Source organism: Paramormyrops kingsleyae, chromosome 13, assembly GCF_048594095.1.
Source record: "Paramormyrops kingsleyae isolate MSU_618 chromosome 13, PKINGS_0.4, whole genome shotgun sequence".
Taxonomy (NCBI): Eukaryota; Metazoa; Chordata; class Actinopteri; order Osteoglossiformes; family Mormyridae; genus Paramormyrops; species Paramormyrops kingsleyae.
In genome coordinates this window covers 9,067,252-9,088,002 of record NC_132809.1, presented here as the reverse complement: position 1 = coordinate 9,088,002, position 20,751 = coordinate 9,067,252, and the positions used below count along the sequence as shown (strand labels likewise).

Sequence of the window (20,751 nt, the reverse complement as noted above, 5' to 3'; positions counted from 1 at the left end):
CTTCACAAGGTTTCCAGTTCCTGATGCACTGAAGCCAGTGGCGGCTGGCCCATATGGAGGATTTGATGATGATTGTTACGCTCCGTGTCGGGCGAGCGGAGAATCAGGCGAGAGAGCCGTGAATACTATAACACGGGGGTTTATTCAGGGCAGACAGCAACGAACAGTAAACCTCACCAATGACAGATCTAGGGAAACTCACGCAGACACGGACTAAATACACAAGACAGGTTGAACTGAACAAGCAACAGGTGATTACAATCGGGGTAGTACACGTAGGTAATGAGGGGCATGGCACACACAAGGATCGTACGAGCCGGGCGTGACAATGATGATGATGATGATGATGAAAAAAACCCTTTATTGCTGTTGCAATATACCATGTCACTAGTCACAAGTACCAGCGAAAAAACTGGCCATCAACCTGACCATACATATACAAACATGACATTATAGGGGGTACACAGGTCAGGAAGACGGGGGATATAGGAAGAACAGAGAAAACATAATTACATGAGGAGAGAAGAGAAGAATAAAAAAACAGCCCCCAGGCTGTACTCCAGTAGGGAGTATAATGTAGGAACAGAAGAAAACACCTCAGCAACATAAGCACATAGTCACTACACCTTACAACATAAAAAGTCATGACTTGCAACAGGGGATGGAAATGGGGAGGTGGAGGTAGTCCAGCATAGACAAACAGCCATCCGGTCCTGCAGCCAAATCCAGCGCCGGTCGCCGATTTGGATGCTGGCTTAGGAGCAGAAGCAGTTCTAAAGGTATTGTTGCAAATATGATAATTAGCAAGCTGAGGGTAAGTCAGACAAACTCATGACCCAGCTCATCATACTCAGGAAGAGATACGAAGAAAAAACCGCTGAGCTGAAAATGGTTAAGAGAGAGCTGGAAATTATTATTAAATAATTATTATTATTTGCCATAATGCCCAGTCAGTTGTTTTTTCTCTATCTTACTTCACCATTGATGTTTCAACTTTCAAGTGTCAAATGAAAGTTATACCTTCAGATTGTTACATTCTTGCTAGGCTGATTTGCTCTTCTAAACCTGTTGGAATTATTTTTTCCTTTTTTTTGTTTGTTTTCTCCTTCAAAGGAACAATATTATCCTAATTACCTAATTTGATTTTAGACTATATCCACGTATGGCGATACGTTGTGAAGGATATTGTAAAAGCACTTTGATTTGGTTTGTATACACATCTGTCATTTCTTTTTTCTTTTGGAGTTTTGTTTCCACTGATATTGAATATTATATGAGTATTGTAATAATAAATATAATTTGGGAGAGAAATAATACTTTTTTGTATTATTTTCACATCAAACACATTTGGACCATGTTCTTAAACCCAATTATTGTCATTTTACTTTAGTCTTCATTTTAACTGACTGTGTAACTGACTGTCTATTTGGAAAGAATTTCACTTTTGTGTTTCCATTGGAGGTTTGGTCTTAAATTTAATTTCAAGTGGTATTAAAAAGGACTTAAATTGAACTTGTTTATACCATTACGTATACCCTTAAAAATGGTTTAGGTCTCACAGTAACTGATATATATCTCAGTCGTATTAACCTCATTGTCAAAAAATCATAAAGAAACCCGTCTTTAATTCATTAATTATTACACAGTCTGGCTTGGTGAATTTATCGTGAGCACTACCCTGTCCTTCGGCAAATGTCCTGCCAGCTTAGCCCCGCTTACGTGCCGGGCGCCCAACAGAAGAATACACTAGCACTTTCTAGACCATCAGTACGCACAGTGAAGGATTTTAAAAACCAAACGTAATGCATATTAGCATAATTTTAAATAATACTATATGGTAGACAGTCACTGAAATAGATGAACATCTGTGACTAACTCCGACATGTCTTTCATTATCGCCTGGTGAACACCTGGTTTGGGGGTCACGCTGTTTCCTGAACCCCCGGATGTGCCGTAAGCGACTGGAAAGTCTGAATTGCACAAAATACAATGCGCAAAACAAGGCGTGTCTCTAACTAGCTTCCAGTGTGCATACATTTTTAACGATATCATGGAAAAGATGCATAATATTGCACATTTACCAGTCGGCTTCTCCATCTGGCCTGTTTGTGAGATGGACGTCGGCGACACCACACAGGTGATTATACCGGGGGTGCATGGGGTGCAATTACGCCCCCTAGTGGCCAGCTGAAAATACTATTTGAACATAAGTTCTATAAAACTAAATTATATTGTAAAATTATATTTGAATGTGTGGTTTGTGTTAATCATATCCATGCGTAATAATAATTTATTGTAAATGTATTTACAATTTACATTTTTTATTTTTACATATGTACTTATCTGGATGAATCACTAGTTGAGCTCTCTCATCTTGCACTACCTGAGGGAAAAGCCTAGAGTCGCCTATGTGGCACCATTTAAGCTTGCGTTTCCAACTCATTCACAGCATGCATATTGGGTTTTCGTACAGGACTTAATACCGTCTTTAAATCTGATTGGCCGTTTGTCCTTAGACCTAATTATTTGTTAATGCTGCATAGTATGAACCTATAAGAACTTCACTTTATTCTTGCTTAGAGCCCATTTTATGTTGAGCTGTTTGTTCCTGCGGTTCTGGCTCCCCCTGCTGGTTCAATATTGCACCACTCAGCATTGCCCGTTGAAGGCGCCCCTTCTCCCGAAGAAGCTCCTGTTCCTCTGTTTTTTGGCTCTGTATTGTTTCTAAAACATTCTGTTGCAAAGGAAACAACAAGTTTAGGCACATTCTGAATTTTAAGCTAGAAAAAATAAGCAGCAAGACGCAAGGTCGTGTGGACCGAGATGCCCGGGTGAACCTAAAGTAGAACGCTACACCTGGTGCTCGAGTTCAGGTGAGAGTTCTGCGCTTGTGGGTCATACCTTGATTAGTCTCGATTTTGTAGCCCGGTCCTGTAGCAATCGACTTTCTCTCCGCTTCCGTGCCGATGTGTCATTCACCAATCCCAGCTGCTCCCTTTCTCGGAACAGACTTTTCAGCTAGAAAGCAGATCCAGATCGCAATAAGGAGCAGCATGAGATCAAAGTGCTTTGTAGGACACATTGTATTGTTTTGTACAGGATCCTGAAAAAGGTGTAATTTTGCAAATGTCCTTGTGACACAATGGTCAAATCAGCAAATGACCCAGGACCGTTCATCTTCTACCTGCTTATCCTGGTCTGGGTCACAAGGATAACGTGATAGTTCATTATTAATTCATGCTGCTGTCGCAGTAGCCAAAGGCTGATGACATCATAAGGTCCTTCAATGTGTGACATCATTTAAATTAGATCTTTTTTGTTGCTATCCATTGTTAATGCTTAGGGGACACAGAGGCACCAGGTGGCTTGCGTGTCATATAGTTGTAAAGGCAGAGTTTCTGGAGTGAAATCACCAAATGTACTGTTCTCAGGTTCACAGTAGCCTTGTGGGTTTTGAGCCTGGAGCTGTTTGACTGTGAGTGAGTCTCTTTAACTGCTACGCCACCTGTTGTCTGTACCTGCTCAGTGACCAGCCTCATCTGGTTGTCATGGTCGACGTACTTCGGCCGGATCTCCCTCCTGATATCGGGGGATCCACTCCGTCCTCTGTCCTGTGAAGAGGAGAGGGTGCTGAGTGACATGGGTACCCCCCCCCCCAGGGCAGAAATTCTGACCTAACATACCTGTTGCAGTCCCCGCACTGCCAAGTCCCCCTCTGTCGGCAGATGCACAGTTCCTGTGTCGCTGTCTGTAACTATATACATTAACAATTTTGCTGAATCCATCTAGGTTCATTTTAAAACAGTGCAATGATTCTGTTATTTTTGTGTTTGCCTGCAATAATGCATCAAATTTACTTTTGCACTCCACCTTAGTAAGTGGCTCTGGGTGAGAGCAGCTGCTGACCGAAGGAAGGGCAGCATGCAGTAACTGCAGCCTGATTTTTATACATCCACTAGAGGGAGGTAGCAGTAGCTTTGCCACCTGCAGCTCACCTGATCCTGCGGAGCACCTGGTACATCCCACACTTCCAGCCCTCTGCATCTGCTCCTTCAGTTCTGCCACCTGCAGCACATAAAGTGTAAGTGAGAGCACTCAGCATCACTTTGGGAGTTAGAGCCACTGGACCTCTACTGGATTAATAAGAGCAAGGAGAGTGGAGATCACCCCATGTTTTGGGGTGGGGCGGTGGTACCTTTAACTCCAGGGAGGTGATCTGGTCCTGGGATTCTGCCTGCTCTGTATCTCTCAGTCTTTCCAAATTCCTCAAAGCTTGTTCCCTGTCAAGCAGATGCATTCACACCATTTCAAAACAACACTGAGCAAAGCTTCAATGTATATCGTCTTCTCCATATACTATAGACCTAAAGCTACACTAAACACTCGCTCGATTGTTGAAGGAAAGTTTCCTGCCTTCAGATTTCAGCCTGCAGGGTGTTAGTCACAAGTCAAGTCCCTAAGCAGCATAGTGAGTCCGTGACATGACAGTCTACAGAAGAGAGGAGGACGTGAAGGCTTCATACTTCTCCTCTAGCTTGTGCTCCTGCTCTGTCAGCTGCTGTTCCAATCTGTGCACCTCCCTACTTTTCTGGGACACCTGGAAGGAGACATGATGCTTACAGGGCCAAGAATGAGGCTCCTGGAACGTCTCTGTGCCACAGAGGTCGCCCACCTGCCCCCATGGTGACAGCAGCTCCCCCTGCTGCTCCTCCGCTTCCCCAACCTGCACCCGCGGCACGTTCTGTACTTCCTGTATTTCCTCCTTAACTTGGTTCAGCTCTCCATCCACCTCTTCCAGGGAGGTCTAGGAGGACATTGGCCGAGAGACACTGGGGTCACCAGACTACTACCATAAATACAGTCCTTATGCATCCACAATCATATACAAACGATAACATCACAAATGTCAAACTAATTTGAGCAGCCAAGATTCTGATAATGAGCAGAAAAACGGTGACTTGACTCCTCTGAGCATTTCCTGACATGCCATGGTGATTTGCGACGTTAAATGAAAACACTTCTTCTGACTCTCAGGCTACAAATTCAGTCCATGTGATTTCAGATGTTATTGACTAAGGAGAAACAAATCAGGATAGTTTGCCTTTAATTTGAGGACGAAAGATGAAATCTGAAGACTTACTTCCCTTAAGGTCTGGACTGGTTCCTGGAGGTTGGAGGGGGATTCTGGCATCCGTGTGGCAGTGGACCACTGCGCTTGCTCCATGGGAGGACTGGAAGAACTGGAAAAGACAGATAACATGAAAAACAGAGTTGCTACCCCTCCAGCGATTCCTACACATGGACACTATTCAAGGTAAATCACTGTCATGATGCCTGGGATGGACTCCAGACCCACAACCCTGATTAGGGAAAGTGGAAGTAGATGTGCCACCAAGCCTACATTGCCATCTCAGATGCCCACTAAACATCTTCAAACTCTGAGGGAGGAACCTGCTTAGATGTAAATCTCCATACCCTAGTGTATGGTTCACAGACCATCAAAAGCTCAAAAGCATCAGGCACTTACTCCGTCTCTGTTCCTTTCTCCTGCATCTGAACAGCTGCATCATCTGCAGACCAAAAAAAAAAAAACTGAAGCTACGGAAACAGTGATATTTCCCAACCGGAGTTGACGTTTTAATGGCCATTGACTCATAAGCTGACTTATAACTTCCTTTTGTGTTGATGCAGAATCTGAACTAAACTAATTTTAATCCAGAGTAAAACATGGTCTTGGCTTTATTGCATCAATCACAAAGGCAAACTTACAGAAGTCCTACTAAGGCAATATGAATTAGTTTTTCCTTATGGTTTAAACACACAAAACATCTGTTGGCAATTCTAGCCATTATGTGAAATTGTCTGTTATTGAGGACTGAATATTAAACTGACATATATTTAGGCCCTAGTCATTCTGCAGTTTGGTAAAGCTGGCCTGTATACTACGATGTGTCCCAGCTATGTGAATTTAATATCTGGCAGCAATGAATTATACCAGAGTCTAAATAGCTGGATCTGCTGTCTCCCTATGGATCGAGAGCCCTGGCTTATGAGTCATATTCAAGGCTTCAAAGCGCAGCCCATCGGTCCACATTTCCTGGCCTGAGGTGACACAGCTTTCATTTCTGCCCCCCCCCCATGATCTCACCTTTCAGGTAAAGCTGAAATATCTCTTGATGCACAAACCAGTGGTTTTGATTATAAACATCTCCCACTTTCTGTCAAAAGCAAAGGCATTTGCTTTTCTTTCCTGCTCTCAACACCCGGGGTCTCCGCACGGCAGGCCAGGTCGGCAGGCCGGACGCAGAAACCCGCAGCCAGTGAGCACTCACTTTGGGGGGGGTATCTGTAACTCCTTCCCTCTGAGGTAGCTGGAGGAGAAGCTATGACGAATAAAGGCTCAATCAGAGGCCACACGAAGCCAGCACCTCCTGCAAAGGATGGCCCAGGTCTTCATTAGCTCAAACTATACACTATGCATCTCTGCACTATACATATACAGTTGTGTTCAAACTAATAGCAGTCCGACTTGACTAACCTGATCAATCACCGTTTTTGGTAGAAATTATATTTCTACATGGCAAATAATTTACTAGTAGGTGTAGTAGAGTAATGGAAAACCAACAGACCCAACAGTCATGACATGCATGCTGCTGATTATGTGTAACAGAATCATTCATTGAAAGGGGCGTGTTCAAAATAATAGCAGTGTGAAGTTCAATTAGTGAGGTCATTCATTCTGTGAAAAAGTAGTTGCCAATTATGAGCCTTTATTTAAGGAAGGAAGGTGGCAAATGTTGTACATGCTCATTATACAGTAGTGCATTTCTCTCTGAAATTCTGAGTCGTTCCAGACATTGTTCAGAAGAACAGCGTACCTTGATTAAAAGTTGATTGGAGAGGGGAAAACATATAAAGAAGTGCAGAAAATGATAGGCTGCTCAGCTAAAATGATCGCAAATGCTTTAAAATGGCAACCAAAACCTGAGAGACGTGGAAGAAAACGGAAAACTGCCATTTGAATGGATCAAAGAATAGCCAAGATGGCGAAGACTCAGCCAATGATCAGCTCCAGGAAGATCAAAGAAGGTCTAAAGTTACCTGTAAGTACCGTTACAATTAGAATACGCCTATGTGAAGCCAAGCTACTGGCAAGAAGCCCCCGCAAAATCCCATTGTTGAAAAAAATAAACGTGCTGAAGAGGTTTCAATTTGCCAAAGAACACATTGACTGGCCTAAAGTGAAACGCTGCAACATTTTGTGGACTGATGAAAGCAAGATTGTTCTTTTTGGGTCTAGGGGCCCCAGACAGTTTGTCAGATGACCCCCAAACACTGAATTCAAGCCACAGTACACTGTGAAGACAGTGAAGCATGGTGGCGCAAGCATCATGATATGGGGATGTTTCTCATACTACGGTGTCGGGCCTATTTATCGCAAACCAGGGATCATGGATCAGTTTGAATACCTCAAAATACTTGAAGAGGTCATGTTGCCTTATGCTGAAGAGGAAATGCCCTTGAAATGGGTGTTTCAACAAGATAATGACCCCAAACACACCAGTAAACGAGCAACATCTTGGTTCCAGACCAACAAGATTGACGTTATGAAGTGGCCAGCCCCAATCCCCGGACCTTTATCCAATAGAAAACTTGTGGGGTGACATCAAAAATGCTGTTTCTGAGGCACAACCAAGAAATGTAGTCCAATCATCGTGGGCTGGAATACCTGTTCACAGGTGCCAGAAGTTGGTCGACTCCGTACAACACAGATGTGCAGCATTTCTCAGAAACAGTGGTTATACAATTAAATATTAGTTCAATGATTCAAAGGAAAGCAAAATCTTAAAACATTTTTCAGTTCATACAGTGAATCTTTGAGTTTGTAAAGAAGAATGTGGACACTGCTATTTTTTTGAACAGCCTAATATTCCCTTTCCTTCACTTTCTGTAAAGGAGTAACACAAATGTGATGAATTTCTCTTCTTGTTTTGATTAGGAATAGAATTTGTAGTGCTCCCAATGCATTTGCTTGTATGGAAATAAAAACTATTATAAGGATTTTCAGCTTTATTCACTTTTTTAGACGCACTGCTATTATTCTGAGCACAACTGTACATCTCGATAGATAGTCTACATTGCAATGCAAAAAAGGACAATTTGATACACTTTGATTCAATATGATTTGATTCAAATACAACTAAATTCAATTCAGCTCTAACTGCATACGACTTAGATCAGTTGTTCTCAACCTTTTTTGCACCGCGACCCAATTTTTACCACGCCAGCTCAGTCACGACGCTGTATCAGGTATAGGTTTAATTAACACTATGATCAAGCACGCAGCGCACTCTGCAATTTACGCTAATCAATGCCTATTGCACAAATCTGACTGGACGTGCTGGTGAATTTTAAATTAAGCATCTGTGGTTTGGCTTCTTGGATTGGTTGAGCATATTCACTAGTTTCGCATTTGCAGACCCAAGACCCATTTATACAGGTTAATTGTAGGATTGGGGCTGGGAAATCTGATTGTGGATCAGCAAAGGAGCTTATTCCTTTTCCTTTTTTTTTCCCAAATCAAGTCACTATTTTTGCACTGCAAGAACCATCCAAAGCTCTGTGGTAACTGATGATGATAATAAGATCTTAACATGAAAAAGTATTACTGTTGTATGCAGTAATTGTGATATGACGGGTGAATCGATCTGAGACAGCTTTATCAGTTTTTGGCCAATTTCCTTCCGAATTCCAGCCACACTGGGAGTTTTGAATTGGATCCGATTTCTACTGGCACTGCGTCAGCTTCGTAGTTGGATGGCTGGCTTTGAACATGTGGAAGTCAGATGTAGATGGCAGACCACCCCCATTTTTGTCAGGGAAACACTGGCCGGACCTGACAATCCAGATACCTTATAATTACCTCCAATCTTTCACTTATGCTGATTGGTCGGAGAGATACAGTAGATGTCATTCTGTAGTCATTAGTACATATTTTACCTTTGAGCGATGCAGTTCTTATCTTTATAGTGAGAACTTACCCAGGTGTCTCACTCCCTGACCAGTCTCAGGAGAATCAGAATCACTCTCTCTAAAGGCAATCAAAGTCACAGTGATACAAACTTACTGCAGTCAAAATCCATGAAGAGGAATATATTGCATTATCTCATGAATTGTGTCATAACTTTCATCCGGACTGAGACTAAATCACAGTGTCAGCTCCATGCACAAGATTTAAATTCATCCAAAGGATAACAACATCTTGAATAGTGAGTGTTACTCCAGATGACATTTATACAAAACAATAGGTCTAGACCAAGGCTGTCAAATAAAGTCTTATAATCTCCCAAAACTTCTTTTCCATTTAAGTTTAATACTGCTGGGGTTGTAAACACTTGTGTGGGTGACACGATCACATTACTGCACACATCGCCCACTCACGATTTTGAATTTCTCTTCTGAAATAATGGCTGACATTTGGGTCTAGTTTCCATGCAGTTAATGGCCTGACAGCGCAGAAACATGAGAGGAATCTGAATGCAATTACTCTAGTATTATGAAAGATGTTATGAAACCAGGCCAGTGTAGGAATCTCCAGCTCCTGACTCACACTGGGTACCTCAGCAAAAATGCACCCGTCCGTCCCTCCAGTGGCCCCTGAAAGCAAGCAGAAGGAAAGAAAAAATCACTGCGCTGAGAGGTGCTCCTTTATGAAGGACATGGGTGATGTGAATCTACCACAAACATTTTGTCACTCGGTGGAATTGGGGGCAGGGAGGGGGTAGCATTAATAAGGGGTGACGTTAGACCTGAGAGGACATTACTCATACCTGCATGGAAATGATGGCGGCGGCTGAACAGGAAGTGACACTTCTAAGCATTTTACTGTTTCCTGTTTACTGCGGCACACGTGAGGCTTAATGCCGTTGCTTAATCATCCTCCCCACCCTCATCGCTCAGCAGGGAGTTAATTAGCCTGTAGATATTATTTAATCAGTCTCACTTTGTCTTTGTAATTGAAGTTAAGTGCCACACCACCGTAGAGTGAAGACCTGCGACTCCTTTGATTATCGTTATTGGATCACATTCTTGGCCTTTTTTTAAACCTGGCAGGCTGCTGACCGGTGATTGCTAAGGAATATTTTCATACAATATTGATGGATTAATAAATCAGTGTGTGTGTCTGTCTGGTGTAATCGTACACTCCTTTGCGCTGTGTAAGGGACTCTGGACTATCTGAGTGTGACTGAGAATTTGTGCTGGTTCCTTACGCAGGTTCCCATCAGTCTTTGCAAAAGGTTCCGGTTTCTGCTCCTTTCAAGCTCCAGCTGCCGTCTGCAGGCATCCAGCTCAAGCCTGCCCAGAGTGCCACCATCCCCCTGGTGGACACATGGGGAAACACACACAGGTAGCAGGCCAGTACAGCTACAGAAGATGTTAGCTCATGGCTGCTATTTGCATTCATCACAGCTGAAATGGTGCCTAAAACATCTATGAAGTACAAATTCCTATTCTGAGGGTCATAGAAGGACCTTTGTCACCTTACTTTGACCCTGTTGAGTTCTGCTTCTGCTTCTGCCTTCTGCCACGACAGGGTTTGAATCTCCTTCCTGTAAGCCGCACAAAAACAAAAATAGGCAGTCGTACTACGCAGGCCTGTCTTTGGAGAATTAAAATTCTGAAAAACCACTTTCATTTGCAGAAATAAGATAGTGGTGAAATCAAAAGAGTTTTGCAGCGTTCAGGATGCAGGTGCCTGTGCGTGTTAGGAACTCCGCAGCTTAAACGTTAGCCACTCACTGGTTACTCTCTGCCTCGCTCTGAAGTTTCTCCACCTCTGCAGTCAGTTGTGCCAGCTCCTTTTTCAGCTAAAACAGGACAGACAACAGCGTCCGTGTGGATTCCATGTGCCGAATGACAGCCGAGACCCAAGATGCCCAAAACCTGCTTGCAGCCCCTATCTCAGAATTTTTATTTACAAAACCTCATTCTTCAGGCAGACTGTTCAAACATCAAACCCTTCGCTCATCTCAACAAGGCTGACTGGCTATTTGACTTTGTCAAAACGTGACCGGGTCGTACCATGTCTGCAGGGTGATGGCAGTGGTGATGGTGCTCCTTGGTGCTCTCTAGCGCCTCCTGGGAGACCTGCAAGGTCTTAACAACCTCACTCCACCTCTCCTTCCAGTGTGACCCCACTCGACGCAGGTTCTCCAGCTCTTCTGCCATCTCTGCTTCAATCTGCTTATGCTCCTCCCCCTTCCTCTGGAGCTCCGCCTCCTTGTCCAGAATTCTGGCATCCATGCTTTGACACTGACTCAGCAGCTCCTTATTTTCTTGGTGAAGAGCATTGTAGGATTTTCTGTTTACAAAGTGACAACGCAGCATGTCTCAGGTCTCCTTCTCATGAAATATCTTCCCCTTATAGACTATAAATAAACCACAGTACCTGGAAAAAATCAGGAATTGTTACCTATAAAAAAGACAAAGTCTGGCCTTGTTTCTCTTTTAATGCAAAACAATGTGACTCATACAATGCCAGTTATGAGTCACTGTGCTCCCACAAATAATTATATAGCTAATGGGCTTTACAGAGGCTCTACAAAAAGTTCTGGCAGTGATCAGTCCCCTAGAAATCCCAAGGGCACTAACCTCCTCACTCATCCCAAAATGAAATGTATAAATCCTTGGTAATGCATGATCTCCTTGCCTAATCCGTCGTCTCTGCTTTGCTCTCATGCCAGGCGACATGATAAAACTTGACGCGATACAAAATGAAAAGTTAATGGAATTCAGATGCGCATACGACAGGGAGGTTACGCTGGGGACACGCTTTAGAAGTCTGGACGCACAGCCTGCAGCTGGAGAGGTGAGTGCAGGAGCACCAGCGCTGGCAGTGACGGCACAGCTGCGGCAGACGGCGTTGTTTACCTATCCCGCAATGACTCTGCAAACGGACCGGAGAAGCAGCCCTTGTCGTCTGCGCAATTGCAGCTGCAGAATTACCCAGACAGGACTCCATCAAAGACGTAAGTCATGATTAAATTAGTTCTTAGCCAAATCTGGAACAATGATGTTGGGAAAATGATGCGCTGTCCCATATTGCAAAATAAATTCATCATCATCATCATCATCATCATCATCATCATCATCATCATCATCGTCTTCTCTCTGCTTCTCCTGTTGAGAGTCTCAATGGCAGCCAGCCCAGCAGGCCAGTCTGGGCATCTTATTCCACAGCCCTCAGACTCCAGCTCATTTTTGATGATCCCTAGACATTAACAAGCCCTGAGATATAATCTCTCTGGCTGGTTCCAGGTCGGCTCTGGGGCCTCTGGCCAGTGGGACGAGCCCAGAAATGCTCTCTTTAAAGATGGCATCCTTATATATCCCTGAGCGCCCCCGCCCCCCCCCCCCCCCTCCAGGCGGATTCCTCTCGATCGCACCCTGTCATGGTGAGTGAACTCGGCAATGCTGCAGAGAAGCGGAGTTTGGGCTGGGAGCGTGTCCCTTCGGTCATTACCCACAGCAAAATAAATTGTCCAGCTTGGAAAATTATTTATAGTCAAGGGCAACATACTTATCCAAAACAAGGCTCCCCGTCAGGGCAATTCTACCAAATACACACACATTTTTTGTGTCACTGACATCTGCTGTACTAGTCAGACTGAAATAGTTTTTATGTTTTTTCCACACTTCTGGGTTTCTTTGGGTCTTACCACACATTTTCCCCAGACCACTACCTCTCAGACTCTGTGCATATTCCTAATAGTCTGGCATTTTCTGTTAACCCCAGCAAATAGATATCGCATAGCAGTTTATCTGTCCTTCTTCATCCCTCCTCCTCCTCGCAACACACTAAATCATTCCTCTGGGACCCACAGGTAGTCCAAGTTTTTGCTCCCTCCTATTTCCCTTCAGGGAGCGAAAATATGGACTGCCTGGCAGGCAGCTGGGAGGGAGCAAAAACATGGACTGTCTGGGGGTTCCCAAGGACCGGGTTGAGAAACACTGCACTAAGTGATCTAACCAGGGACCACCAAATAAAAATAGACCAGAGCTAGGGCCCCCCCACCAACAATGCACGATCACATTAGCAACTAAGAACTAAGTTCCAGGGGACTTTATATAATATTTTAATATCTCTTGGTGATGTATACAGGGGCGGAGCCATGGGGGCACTGGCCTCAGCTGGCCCCCCATAGTGCCCCCTCCCTGTCACTCATCGATTCAACACATATCATTGGCTAATTTCAATTTATGATCATCTACCACAGCTGTATGGGTTCCAGGGGAGCGTAGAGCCCCAGGCTGCACAGCCAGGCTCTGACCTGAGCTCCTCACACCTCCCTCTCAGCACTGTCACTTCCTGGCTCCCCTGCCGTGCAGCAGCCTGCAGTGCCCCCATCTGGCTGACCAGCTGCGATTGCTCCTTCTCCAGGGCTGCGATCCGATCTGTGTGGAAAGGCCTCTCGGCTTCCAGCTCCCGCAGCCTCGCTGACGCCACCTGCAGCCTCCGTCTCTCCTCTGCGAGCTCCACCATCAGGCCCTCCTTCAGCTTCCAGGTGAAACAAAGAAGATCATCCTTTCATTGCTGAGATGACCTAGTCTACAATTTTACTAGGTCATAGGACCATTTTCATTGGGTCCTAGAGGGTGTGGTTAAAAAAATTATTTTGATTTTAATTTCTGATGTTGGGCTTATTTTTAAAGGGCCGCCTTTCTGATGAAGGCACTGTGCTACTGTTACTGCACTGTAACTGTGCTACTGTTACCTCACTGTCACCGTGCTACTGTTACCGCACTGTTACTGCACTGTCACCGTGCTACTGTTACCGCACTGTTACTGCACTGTAACTGTGCTACTGTTACCTCACTGTCACCGTGCTACTGTTACCGCACTGTTACCTCACTGTCACCGTGCTACTGTTACCGCACTGTCACCGTGCTACTGTTACCGCACTGTTACTGCACTGTCACCGTGCTACTGTTACCGCACTGTTACTGCACTGTAACCGTGCTACTGTTACCGCACTGTTACTGCACTGTCACCGTGCTACTGTTACTGCACTGTTACTGCACTGTCACCGTGCTACTGTTACCTCACTGTCACCGTGCTACTGTTACTGCACTGTTACCGTGCTACTGTTACCTCACTGTTACTGCACTGTCACCGTGCTACTGTTACCGCACTGTTACTGCACTGTCACCGTGCTACTGTTACTGCACTGTTACTGCACTGTCACCGTGCTACTGTTACTGCACTGTTACTGTGCTACTGTTACCTCACTGTTACTGCACTGTCACCGTGCTACTGTTACTGCACTGTTACTGCACTGTTACCGTGCTACTGTTACCGTTCTACTTACTATTATTTGTTAAATAAATGACAATGACTAAGGGTCCCAAGTCCGAAACAGTAGAGAACTGCTGACTTAATGAATATTTAACTCACAGTTACATATTGATTTTCTAGGTATAATCTGGTTCTTCTATGGGATTAACTTTAACATGATGGTCCCACGGCTGTGGTGGGCATGATGTCTTCCTGTTTGTGCCACATCAGCTGGAGCTGCTGGCTGTGGGCACTCCTGGCCCACCTGCTCCTCCCTCCGCAGCTCCTCCTGCATCCGCGCCGCCTCCTCCTCCTTGCGCTTGGCCTGGGCCCTTGCGTCCTCCAGCTCCCCGTGGAGCTCACCAAGCTGGTCACTGAATCCCTCCCTGCTCTTCTGGACACTGTCCAGCTGCAGCTCCAGGCTCTGCGCCCGCCAGTGGAGTTCAGCCTTCTCCTGCATCGATGTAGCAGCGTTGTGTCGCATGAAAGTGCACGCTGTGCAGCAGCATTAGTGCACGTCCGTCTCATGGACTGGGCTTTGCTGTTGTGCCTATGAATAATTCCTGCATCCTGAAATTGCTTCACAAACATGTCTTACTGCATAAATGTCTATAAACTAGGGCATAGGAGTTTGACATTGGGGGTGGGACACAACTTAATATCTCGAATGTAAAGGTCTATTTTTTGGGTGGGACGAATGAAGCCAAAATAAATACTGGGGGGTACCCGTCCCCCGCCCCATTTCTCCTGGTTCCTACACCCTGGGCTATTAAATACAATTGTACTGCAATACACTTCAAATTTTTATGGTAAGTAAGTTAAGGACATGTAGTAAATGTTACAGTAGTTTAGGCTAGTTCCAGCCAGCACGGCTGTGGGGGGAGAAGCCCTGAATGTTTGAGGGGCTCAGATGTGGACGGGAGCTTTGGAGCATGCCAGTAGTCTTGGGGTCGGGTTCCAACTTAATGTTTCGTCAAGGGGCCCCGGATAAAATGATACAAATTAAAACTGCACCTGTAGGAGGTGATCCTTGTCAGCCAAGGCCTCTGATAGCTTGACCTTATGGTCCTCCACAGTGTCCTCCAGCCTGACCACCTTGGATGACAGCAGGTCTCTCTCCTGGAGGAGGGAGTTAAAACAGCAGAGAATGTGGTGTAGTGTGCACTGAGAGCTGAAGGTCAAAGGTTATGGCTCCCTGAGGTCTCCACTCACCAGACCGGCCTGGGCCAGCTGACCACGGGCCTCACTCAGCTGGTCCTGGAGCTTGGTCTGCGCCTGGTCGAAATCGCTTAGCCTCCGGTTCAAGCCCTCCATCTCAGTCAGAGCTGCCAGTCGGCTCTGCGTGGGACAGCATGCATGTGGTTTTGCTCAGAAAACCTGCATCAAACAGGCCATAAATGTAGATCATGTAATTCATTCAGATCTGGTTTGTCTTCTTAGATTGTTGGTGCTGATGATTAAGGAAATGGGTTTGTGCTCAGCAGTAATGAATCTATGTAACTCAGGCACGTAGTCAGGTAATAGAAATATGAATCTGAATCACCCTCAAAATTTGCTTTCCAGGAATGGTGACCCCCCCCCCCCCCACAATGATGGAGGTGGAACCCTCATCTGGTTGGCAAAATATACTGAGGATTGCTGGACCCCCCCCCCAACAAAATTTATTTATGGGTATGGACCTGCCGTTACTTGCATATTGGTGGCTCACTTAAAATTACCCCCCAAGTTCGATTTCTAGTTTTTAAGGGGATCTCGTTAGAATGACTTCTGCCGCTGTATCTTCCAAACAGAAACATCACTTCAGTTGGCCGCAAATACCTTGGCCTGCATTGTTTGACCCCACACTGTTAAACATCTTGTGCTCTCACCGGCAAAGCTGTGCAAGCACGACATGAAGAACACGATGCTGGCAGAGACGATGGCATGACTTATGTCTTTCTGGAACGTTTATGCGAACTCCTGTCCCAGTTACAGCTCAATTGAGTGTTTTGCTTTGAAATTACAAGGTGGCACCAGTGTTACTCGTCTGCTGATTTATCCAAGGAGATTTTGGGTGTTTTCTGATTAGGAGGAAAATTTCACAACACTGGCCTTAAATGCCTTGAATTTTTTTCAAATATCTAATAGTCCAATTTGGTCAGTCGGGAATCTAGCTTAGTGGCCAAGGTCACTCAGGACCCTGGATTCCCCATCAACACTAATAAAGATGTCTTTACTGTAAAGCCATTTGCAGGGTGTATAGACAGCGCCTAATCCCACAGTGTCCATTTGATTATATGTGTACTATTCAGGATGACAAATGTTGTTCTTAACCTCCCGTGACGCTTGTAATAATTCAGCGTTCATTTGACTGTCGGTGACGTGATTTGTCCAAGCCACACTTCATCTTGTGTTTTTGGCCACACTCCACTGCTCCTTCACTGTTCTGGAACTGCAAAGGGGGTACTAACCCTGTATTTATGGGATAACTGCAACAGGAAACCATGTTCTGGTCTGTTCAGACCGCAGTGAGACACTGACCTCCTCAGACAGGCGGACCTGCCGGAGGGCTGTCTCCCGTTCTTCCTCCAAAGCTGCCACTCTCCCCTGAATCTTTCTCAGGGTCGATCTCCCCTCCTTAAGCTCTTTCTCGGCCTGCTGCTGCTTTCCCTGTGAATGAAACCGGAGACAGTCTGGTTTCACCAAGGCGCAGTGTGGTTACTGTACATGCTGGAAGAGGTGTTGGTGTGGCCAACAGCTTAGCCCATCCAGTGGTCTGTGTGGATCCCAGTGCCCCAATGCAGTGATGGGGACACTGTGCTGTAAAAATAGTGCCGTCCTTTGGATGAGACGTAAATCTCATCCAAAGGATGAATCTCCTGAATCTCTGAGGTCATAAAAGATCCCTGGTCATCTTTCTAAAGAGTAAGAGTGGTACCCTGATGTTCTGGCTAAAATTGCCCACTGTGGCCCTATCAGATCTGGCCTCCTAATCACCCCGTATATCTAACTGGTGAATTCCCTACTAACCCTTCACCACCTTAGCTACTGTGTGGTGAGCGTACTGGTGCAAAATGGCTGCCGTCGCATCAACCAGGTGGGGGCTACACAATGGTGGTGGCTGAAGTGGCTCCCTATTGGTTCTGTAAAGTGCTTTAACACTGAAGGTTTAATATCAGATAAATGCCAGAAGAAAAATGATGAAGTTCTTGTTGTTCCTAAACACTGACCCAGTCCTATTAGGGCAAAAGCCTGACTTGAAAGGATAATGTACAGTTAGTCTGATGATTTGTCACTCATACGTAGATGTCTTCCTGCATTGTGGGCACAGATCGGCTGAGGAGGACAGTCTTCTCCCTCTCCAGAGTCAACCTCATCTTCATCATATCTAGCTCCAGTTGCTGGACCCTTTAGTGCATGACCCGTCCAAAGACAGAAAGAGACAGAGATAAACTTCTCGTTACTACCACACACACGACATACGTGACGACATTTATCGGAACATGCTATGGCAACATATGAATATTTATGTGGTCAGTGAAACTAAAATCACATGCCCTTAAAAATCAGATTACGCCGTTCAAGCTTTATATTCAGTTGAATGATGTCGGCTATGTCAATTCAGCCCTGATTATGTGCAACAATGATGGGAAGCTCACTTCTCCTGAAGATCTTTACGTCGAGGGCTGTCCTCGGCGTGACTCAGCTTTGCCGTGTCCTTCTCGTGCTCCAGGGCACTCAGTGCCTCCGCCAGCTTCTGTGACAGGGGCAGATGAATGTCAGTGTGCTACGGGTGACATGCTGGCTCGGTAATTAGCATGTTAGCCTCATGCTAGCATGCCAGTGTGTGTGGAGTTTCCGTGTTTCTGCCGTGTTTGCATGGGTTTCCTTATGCAATCTCCCGCTGACATGCAGTATTTGGGAACTGGTATCTCTGGGTTCCCACAGCATGTGAGTCTGTTTGCCCTGTTTTGGACTGGAATCACATCCAGGTTGTTTGCTGCATTGCCTGACATTGACTTCCGGTTCTGTGACCCTGTACCATGTAAGTGCTGTGGAAGATGGATGGATGTCTATATGCTTTGACAGCTCCACATGTTGGTGCTATGTTTGTAGAGATGTAAACAGTAAAAGTGCATGGCTGCTGCCTGATGAATCCTCAAGCACAGGCTTGTGGGAGTTTTACTTACACAAAAATGTTCTGGGGGCAGAAGGAAAAATGATTGGTTCTGAGAGAAAACCAGTCAGATTGTAGAAGAAGTGCGACCAAGACATCTGATTGGTTGATCCCGCCTCCTCTAGTTACTTGGACCATCTGATTGGTTATCTCTCTGAACCAATGATTTTTCTTTCTGCTCTCAGGACATTTTTGTGTATTTAAGACTCCCATGAGCCAAGCACAGGCTGAGGGAGGCGATGCCAGTCACCTTGTGCCTGAGTTCCAGCAGCTGTGTGCTGGTCTGGCAGTGTTGCAGCTGCACTTCCCTGTGCCCTAGCAGCCCCGTTTGGTTGTCTAGACGCCCGTGAGTCCCACACAGCCTCTGCCCCGGCATCTCCCTCCGAATCCCACTCTTATCCAGCGGGGACCACAGGTCTGCCCTCGGAGAGGGGCATAGGGTCCGCGCGGCGCCCTCTGGTGTCAGGCGGGACAGGGACTGCCAGCATTTCAGGCCTGTGGAGACGTCAGGACTTGCCACACACTCCCTGTATGGAGAGCTGAAACACATCGCATTGATGACACACTAAATTTACTGTATATATTCAGGAAAAAACAACTTGAACTTAGGATCTTAGTGCACGACCTACTCGGTTGGCGATGGGGGTCATGTAACTCTCTCAACCGGACTATTGACCTGAGGCAGAGTGATCACTAGCTAATTTCCTGATGTTCATGCTCGCTGAGCGTACTGACCTATGTGAGCAGCAGTTACCTGAGTAGACTGAGCAATGGCTGATGGACCACTGACCTGCTGCTGCGGGTGGAGAAGATCCCAGACCCTGAATGAGCTCCATCTACGCTCCATGCTGAGGACTGACAGAACATGACCACCAGTTAGCACTATGAGCAGGTTAAGGCGCACCAAAGATAACCAGCCTGATAATTAATCACAGTATGTCGTATTTTGGTTGAGTTTCCTCACTGCGCTGTGTATTCTGTTCTCTATTTCCTGCCCTGGTGCTCTTGTCTCACCTGAGCTTTGATATGCGAGCTCATCTCCCACATATCTGGGTGGGTTGGGGACAGCAGACTGGGGACCCTCCCAGGCTGGTCGTACCCCCCCAGGGGCCGTCCCAGTTCACTTGTCCAGCCATTTCCACTGTGCTCCCCATGTGGGGGCAGCTGGGCCATGTGTGGGCCGAGATGACAGTGCTCTTGGTACTGTGGGAGGGGGATAGGTGTGCCAGCCTGGAACAAAGACACCCATTCGTCATAGGGACACCCTCACTCCCACACTGGTCTGCAGAATGTTCCGGAGGGGCATGGCTTGCTCCCTGCCTGCTCAAAATGTTTCTCTCACTGCTATGAGGACTGTCACACCACGCCCAGGAGAAGATAAATTTCCACTCAGTTGTTCCATCGCATGCTAAACTGGCTGAAGTTAATCCCACCACTTGATATGCCGTCTTATCAATTGGTGTCTAAGACCCTCCGAAATTAAATGCTGTGATATCAAACAAGGGAAACAGTGATATGTCAGAGGAGGAGCCCGTGTAGGAGAGGCTATGAGAAGTACCACTTGGTGCTTGCTGTAGCTGCAACAAGCACGGCAAAATTAACTCCACTGGTATGTATCTCTGGAATGGCTGTGATAACAGTAACAAAATCAAAGGTTCTGCCTGAGAACAGAGACCTGCTAGGTGCATAGCTAAGAGTACAGCCTTTTTGAGGCACGATTCGCACCAAATGACCCCTTGGTTTCAGGGTACAATGAACAATTAGTGAACAATTCTGAAAATACCAACAGGTGTGCATTAAGCTCAAAGTTAGTAAATGAATTTATCATGAGTGTAAAGTCTTCTCCGTACCTTATTAGTGTGTCTTTTCCCGTCTCGTTGCAGGTGACCAGAGAAACGACGCTCTCTGCACACTCCACTACGCTGCTCTGATTTAGAAAGAAGCTATTGAGAGTGCAGCCAGGCAGCTGGTGTCCATGGCAACCAGCATAAACAAGACCTAGGAGCATGGTGGGTAATGGTAATCGCTCTGTCGGCTTACCGCCGGAACAGCAGATCAACAGGAACCCCACACAGGGCAGCCAATCTGTGCTGAAAATCCCAGGTCTGTCTCCTGTCCACGAACCCCCGTTGCTGCAGTAGGTGTGTAAACACTGTGGCACACAGCTGAATCCATTATCTGTGTCATTAGGTGGTCACATTATCCATGTCATTAGGTGGTCACTTTTGCTTCATTACCCTCACTGCGATTACAACTCGTG

General features: G+C 45.8%; 1 protein-coding gene across 1 annotated transcript; it reads right to left on the bottom strand.

The window, feature by feature from the left end:
* Positions 1-123: 123 nt before the first annotated feature.
* Positions 124-20,422, bottom strand: LOC111848201 (uncharacterized). Its single transcript, XM_023820018.2, has 28 exons — positions 20,342-20,422; positions 19,506-19,721; positions 19,282-19,346; positions 18,742-19,030; positions 17,974-18,071; positions 17,617-17,722; positions 16,856-16,984; positions 15,548-15,673; positions 15,350-15,454; positions 14,601-14,789; positions 13,332-13,558; positions 11,083-11,362; positions 10,801-10,868; positions 10,547-10,610; positions 10,272-10,379; positions 9,611-9,657; positions 9,042-9,091; positions 6,333-6,431; positions 5,528-5,570; positions 5,141-5,240; positions 4,673-4,804; positions 4,524-4,597; positions 4,196-4,280; positions 3,996-4,065; positions 3,684-3,754; positions 3,519-3,611; positions 2,902-3,018; positions 124-2,734 (listed from the first exon to the last, which is right to left on the bottom strand). The coding sequence occupies exons 2-28, from the start codon at positions 19,662-19,664 to the stop codon at positions 2,567-2,569; spliced, it is 3,162 nt and encodes a 1,053-aa protein (XP_023675786.1). The 5' UTR covers positions 19,665-19,721; positions 20,342-20,422; the 3' UTR covers positions 124-2,566.
* Positions 20,423-20,751: the final 329 nt, after the last annotated feature.

What these genes read in the sequence shown, in the direction of transcription:
- LOC111848201 (XM_023820018.2), bottom strand. Translation starts at nt 19,664, where the DNA reads ATGGCCCAGCTGCCCCCACATGGGGAGCACAGTGGAAATGGCTGGACA. An exon ending in AGGTCCGCCTGTCTGAGGAG is followed by an intron (nt 15,674 to 16,855) that starts GTCAGTGTCTCA and finishes TGTCCCACGCAG; the next exon opens with AGCCGACTGGCAGCTCTGAC. An exon ending in CAGTGCGGGGACTGCAACAG is followed by an intron (nt 3,612 to 3,683) that starts GTATGTTAGGTC and finishes TCCTCTTCACAG; the next exon opens with GACAGAGGACGGAGTGGATC.